Source organism: Ranitomeya variabilis, chromosome 1 (assembly GCF_051348905.1).
Source record: "Ranitomeya variabilis isolate aRanVar5 chromosome 1, aRanVar5.hap1, whole genome shotgun sequence".
Lineage (NCBI taxonomy): Eukaryota > Metazoa > Chordata > Amphibia > Anura > Dendrobatidae > Ranitomeya > Ranitomeya variabilis.
Window position 1 is genome coordinate 873,801,516 of NC_135232.1, and position 6,520 is coordinate 873,808,035.

At 43.1% G+C, this 6,520-nt stretch overlaps 1 protein-coding gene across 2 annotated transcripts in view; it reads left to right on the forward strand.

Annotated features, from left to right (window-relative positions):
* Positions 1 to 6,083, forward strand: part of LOC143788198 (alcohol dehydrogenase 1-like) — an 87,043-nt gene extending 80,960 nt beyond the window's left edge. Inside the window, exon 9 of one of the 2 annotated variants that reach the window (XM_077277657.1) lies at positions 5,773 to 6,083. In XM_077277657.1, coding sequence (XP_077133772.1) covers positions 5,773 to 5,797 — 25 coding nt within the window. In that variant the 3' untranslated portion in view covers positions 5,798 to 6,083. The remainder of the gene's footprint in view (positions 1 to 5,772) is intronic. The other variant, XM_077277664.1, reaches the window with a different exon arrangement.
* Positions 6,084 to 6,520: the final 437 nt, after the last annotated feature.

Consider the following 6,520-nt stretch of genomic DNA (forward strand, 5'->3'; position numbering starts at 1 on the left):
TTCTGCTAGATATGGTCTTTTTCATAGTTGGGCTTATAAGAATTGCACATAAAAGTGGACAGTGATTTTTCAGAATTCATAAAAATATGTTCCATCACTGGAATTGTAAGCGTGAAATCATGACTGAGTATATTACACAATGTTGATATTTGGCATGCTACAGTGCTTTAATTTTAAAATGTTACGCTTCGAACATAAATGCATATGTAGTAATCCTTGACTTGTCAGATTGCACAATATTTTATTAACATATGTACAGAATGAAAACTAATAACAGTATAGGAATACAGCACCAGAGCCACTATCAGTACATGAACACGGCACCAGAACCACCATCAGTACATGAATACACCACCAAGCTTCTTACCACGATCAATTGCAATGTCCTTAACAAAGGTAAGGAGATACTGGGAGTTGTTGTTAACAGCCATTATCAGACTGTGGACTATACAGGAACAGCAGTACTGATAAGATATTGACAGTCAGTATCACAAATAAGCAATTACACACAGGTAACTAAAGGTACCTTCACATTAAGCGACGCTGCAGCGATACCGACAACGATGCCGATCGCTGCAGCGTCGCTGTGTGGTCGCTGGAGAGCTGTCACACAGACCGCTCTCCAGCAACCAGCGATGCCAAGGTCCCCGGGTAACCAGGGTAAACATCGGGTTGCTAAGCGCAGGGCCGCGCTTAGTAACCTGATGTTTACCCTGGTTACCATCGTAAAAGTAAAAAAACAAACACTACATACTCACCTTCGCGTCCCCCGGCGTCCGCTTCCTGCACTGACTGTGAGTGCCGGCCCTAACAGCAGAGCGGTGACGTCACCGCTGTGCTGTGCTTTCACTTTACGGCCGGCGCTCAGTCAGTGCAGGAAGCGGACAGCGAGGGACGTGTGACAGACATCAGAAGGTGAGTATGTACTGTTTGTTTTTTTTACTTTTATGATGGTAACCAGGGTAAACATCGGGTTACTAAGCGCGGCCCTGCGCTTAGTAACCCGATATTTACCCTGGTTACCATTGTAAAACATCGCTGGCATCGTTGCTTTTGCTGTCAAACACGACGATACACGCCGATCTGACGACCAAATAAAGTTCTGAACTTTCCTAAACAACCAGCGATATCACAGCAGGATCCTGATCGCTGCTGCGTGTCACACTCAACGATATCGCTAGCCAGGACGCTGCAACGTCACGGATCGCTAGCGATATCGTTTAGTGTGAAGGTACCTTTAGAGGCAACATCTCTGATTGGAGACATTCTCATTCTTTTCTTCTTCATCTTGTCCAAATACCATGTTGACTTTTCACAGCTTGTCTCTGCATGCTCTGTATCCCTCTTCTCTGGTCTCCTGCACCCCACTCTGACACAGTGCCCTTAAAAATAAGTGTCATTATAATATCCCCGAATAAAAATATCTCCCCTATATTGTATCTCTGAATAAATAACTCTGCTTCTGGCAGAAAATTTGACCCTGCACACTTTCCCTCTTGTGATGCATGATATTCACAGCATCTCCCTCTCCCCTTATGAATGATAACCACCTCTTTGAACATCGTTACAAGCAATAACAGTGTACCCTATCACCCCTATTTCCTCATGTTGCATGCTTCATACTGTCTAAAGGTACCTTCACACTAAATGATATCGCTAGCGATCCGTGACGTTGCAGCGTCCTGGCTAGCGATATCGTTGAGAGTGACAGGCAGCAGCGATCAGGCCCTTGTTGTGATATCGCTGGTCGTTTAGGAAAGTTCAGAACTTTATTTGGTCGTCAGATCGCCGTGTATCGTTGTGTTTGACAGCAAATGCAACAATACCAGCGATGTTTTACAATGGTAACCAGGGTAAACATCGGGTTACTAAGCGCGGGGCCGCGCTTAGTAACCCAATGTTTACCCTGGTTACCAGTGTAAAATGTAAAAAAACAAACAGTACATACTCACCTTCGCGTCCCCCGGCGTCCGCTTCCTGCACTGACTGAGCGCCGGCCATAAATTGAAAGCACAGCACAGCAGTGACGTCACCGCTCTGCTGTTAGGGCCGGCACTCAGTCAGTGCAGGAAAGCGGACGCCGGGGGACGCGAAGGTGAGTATGTACTGTTTGTTTTTTTTACTTTTACGCTGGTAACCAGGGTAAACATCGGGTTACTAAGCGCGGCCCTGCGCTTAGCAACCCGATGTTTACCCTGGTTACCCGGGGACCTCGGCATCGTTGGTCGCTGGAGAGCGGTCTGTGTGACAGCTCTCCAGCGACCAAACAGCGACGCTTCAGCGATCGGCATCGTTGTCTGTATCGCTGCAGCGTCGCTTTAGTGTGAAGGTACCTTAACACTGTGGCAACCCTCCCCATTCTGTCCACTCTCTATACAGTGCCTCCTCACATTACCAACTCCCATATTGTCCCCTCACACTATTTCATCCCGCAATTAAACTCCCCTGTATCTTTGACTTTATTCACGCACTTACCTACAAACTGTCTTCTACTCCTCTGTGGTATAGTAGTGTAATCCGGTGTTTTTACTATGCTGCTGTACATGACCTTGACCCCAGATATGTTGGTGGTCAGAACATCAATTGTATTCACATCTGAAAGACATGCATACATTTGTAGAGACGTAGAGAGCTGGCCGTTTACCTGTTCTCTGAGCTGCCTGTCAGTTTAACAACCGGCTCAGAGGATGACTGAATCTCACTCTCAAGGGATGGCAAAATGCTGCTACCTGGGAGACATGTTAGATCACCGCATTAATATAACTGATGGTGACCCCCTGCTGATTGCACCATGGACAAAATCGGTCCGTTTTTCATGGCCGAGAATCGCAGAAATGTTCCGAACAGTGATCCATATGTAATCCGTGTGCAATGCGAGGATGCAATTTTCTCGCATCTGTGTGGCATCCATATGGCGAGATTTTCTCACCGGCTTGCAAAATGGACATATAATGGATCCCGGCTCAGAAAATCATGAATAAATAATGTAGAAGCCTATTTATTGGCTCCACAAATTCCATCCTACAAGCAAAAAAAATTGCGTGGGCTCCCAGGCAATTTTCTCTGCCAGAGAGGGAAAGCTGACGGCCGAGGCCAATATTTGTAGCCTGGGAAGGGGTTAATACCCATAGATCTTCCCAGTCTATGAATATCAGCAAGGTGACATTAACCCCTTATTACCCCCGATTCCACCTCTACAGGGCAATGGGATGCGCCTTTTCTGGGGTGGCTGGGGGCAGATGTTTTTAGCCAGGGGGGCAATAACCATGGACCCTCTCTAGGCTATTAATATCTGCCCTCAGTCACTGGCTTTCCATCTTGGCGAAGAAAATTGCGCGGGAGCCCACATCATTTTTTCATGACTAAATTTTGCTAATTTAAAAACTACATCTCCAAAATTAAACACACACATAGTACTAACATTATTAGTCAGGGACATACGGTATATAAATCTAACTGATATGCAATGGTTTACTGTTTGTAAACCATGTGTCATATCCTGTCTTTTTCTGCAATGATTTTACATAAGCCAAAAATTGAATTATCTGCTGTTCTGCTACCTAACTCTCTATGAAATATAAAGCTATATATTATACTATGTGTGGACATTTATTTTATCTATTCTAACCTGTCAGTGTGATTTTACTGTACACCGCACTGAATTGCCGGCTTTTCTAAAGGACACCGGTGCGTATTTCTCGCAAGTCACACTGATGGTCCATGTGTAATCAGTTTTTTTCTCGCACCCATATACTTGCATTGGCGAGTCTCGGGCGTAATACGGTGAAAATCGCAGCATGCTGTGATTTCACTCACACGTATAATATGCACGATAAAAAAACGGATGATGGGAGCTGCTCCATAGATTAACATTGGTCTGAGTGCTGTATGATTTTTTTTTTTTCTTTTTATCGCATAGCACTAGTTCGTATTCCTCTCTAGTGTGACTCTGGCCTTAAAGGTAGATTCGCACTGCGAATACTCATTCCTGATAATCGGCTGCATGATTGGCCTGTCTAAACAGGTTGACAATCGCTCACTGAACAAGCAAAATGTTTGTATGTTGGAGGAAATCATTTTTAAGCTTTCTTACAAATGATTGTTGTAGGCAGCATATCCTCCTGTATAAAAGGACAAGTGCTACCAAGAACTATGGCATTCTGGGCACACAAAACAATTGTTGACATGATTGTTTTATGCACATAGAAGTGCGGTTGGCCTGTCTAAAAACACTATTAAACGACTGCCGATCGACTTCAATCTAGCCATTCAGCGATCTTTTTACACCTACTCTAAATGCACCCATGTATCCAATTAAAACAGGCCTAGGAAAAATGAATGGTGAATGATGCATGGCCAGGGGGCAGCCATACTGCCAATACACAATGTAGAAAACCATGTAATACTATAAAGAGTGCTGGTCTTTTCTTTTAAGAGTCCGGGTCCATCCAATGAAGTCACCTTGTTGCGGGTGGATGACTCACAAAATTTTCATAAAAAGTTTTAATTTTAATTTACAGTTTTGATGTCCATCAATAGTGGAATTCATGTATTCATTAATAGCAGAGTGCTGTTGCATAGTGTTTGTATATAGGTCTGTGTACTGGCTGCAGCATACATGCGCATTAATTTAATGCTATAGGAGTGCTGGACTTAGGGTACCGTCTCACATAACGATTTACCAACGATCACGACCAGCGATACGACCTGGCCGTGATCGTTGGTAAGTCGTTGTGTGGTCGCTAGGGAGCTGTCACACAGACAGCGCTCTCCAGCGACCAACGATGCCGAGGTCCCCGGGTAACCAGGGTAAACATCGGGTTGCTAAGCGCAGGGCCGCGCTTAGTAACCCGATGTTTACCCTGGTTACCATCGTAAAAGTAAAAAAAGCAAACAGTACATACTCACCTTCACGTCCCCCGGCGTCCCCTTCCCTGCACTGACTGAGCGCCGGCCCTAACAGCAGAGCGGTGACGTCACCGCTGTGCTCTGCTTTCACTTTACGGCCGGCGCTCAGTCAGTGCAGGAAGCGGACGCCGGGGGACGCGAATGTGAGTATGTACTGTTTGTTTTTTTTTCTTTTACGATGGTAACCAGGGTAAATATCGGGTTACTAAGCGCGGCCCTGCGCTTAGTAACCCGATGTTTACCCTGGTTACAAGCGAACGCATCGTTGGATCGGTGTCACACACACCGATCCAACGATGACAGCGGGAGATCCAGCGACGAAAGAAAGTTCCAAACGATCTGCTACGACGTACGATTCTCAGCGGGGTCCCTGATCGCTGCTGCGTGTCAGACACAGCGATATCGTATGGATATCGCTGGAACGTCACAGATCGTACTGTCGTAGCGATCAAAGTGCCACTGTGAGACGGTACCCTTACACTATGTTATCTGCATCGTCTCTTTTGAGGAACAGCAGCCCTTAGAGCTCTGCACCTTTTATCAACCCTTCTTTCCCAAATAGGTTTTAATCAGATCTAAGCTGGATTCTAGCTCTTCACCAGTTAATGTGTGGATTGGTTTGGCATATAGAGAGGTTGCTCAATACAGATATGGTTCAATGAGGTGACCTTGTTGCTGATGGTTGGTTTACGCAATTTCGATCAAAGTTGTAAAATAATTGCTTCACTTTACTATTTTTTTACGTGCTGCAATAGTGGGTGTCATATATTCATTGTTTGCATAAAGCTGTTAAATAGTATTTGTACATATCTGTATATCTTATTTCTTTCTGAAATTAACTATATTATTTGTTAATTTTTTCAGCATTCGTACAATCCTGATGCTCTGAACACTTTCTACATCGTAAAGAAAACTGACAATTTACAATTACATTTCCTTTGAGACATTGTTTAAATCAAAATTTTTTTTTTTATTAATCTGAATAATAAACTTTAGAAAATCCCCACATTGAAATTCTGAAACATTAAGGATTAATAGATTATGGAAAAAGAAAAATGATAATTCACATAAGTGGACACCACTTGTTGAAATCATATAATGTGAAGTGGGGGGAGAAGATGGGGAAAATATGTGAATTAAAATATATCTTTTATTAATAAAATGAGTTACTACTATTTATTTATTGGAAATATCCATTTTTTTATGATCAGCTTACTCGAAATTGCCGCATTCTTCCAACAGAATTCTCAGTGTTATAATACTGAAGACAATAAAATTCTATTCAATTTGTACATAGTCATAGCCAATAATATCAGAGGGACATTGGCTATGTAAACCATAAAAATGGGGTAAATAGCCAGCCAAATAAATCAAATAAATACATTTTAACTAACCTGAGCTCTAAATTCCAGGATTGATTGCATTGCTAGTTAAAAAGTATTAAATTAAGCCAACCATAAAGGGATGTGAATATATGGAAGTCTATCTGTATTGGTCAATTGACAAAAATCAGCACTGCTACATACTGTATATCATTAAACTTCCAATTCACATTCATATACTTGCGTGGTTAGCATGTGAACATTATGACACTTCTAGTTCTGCTTTCCAA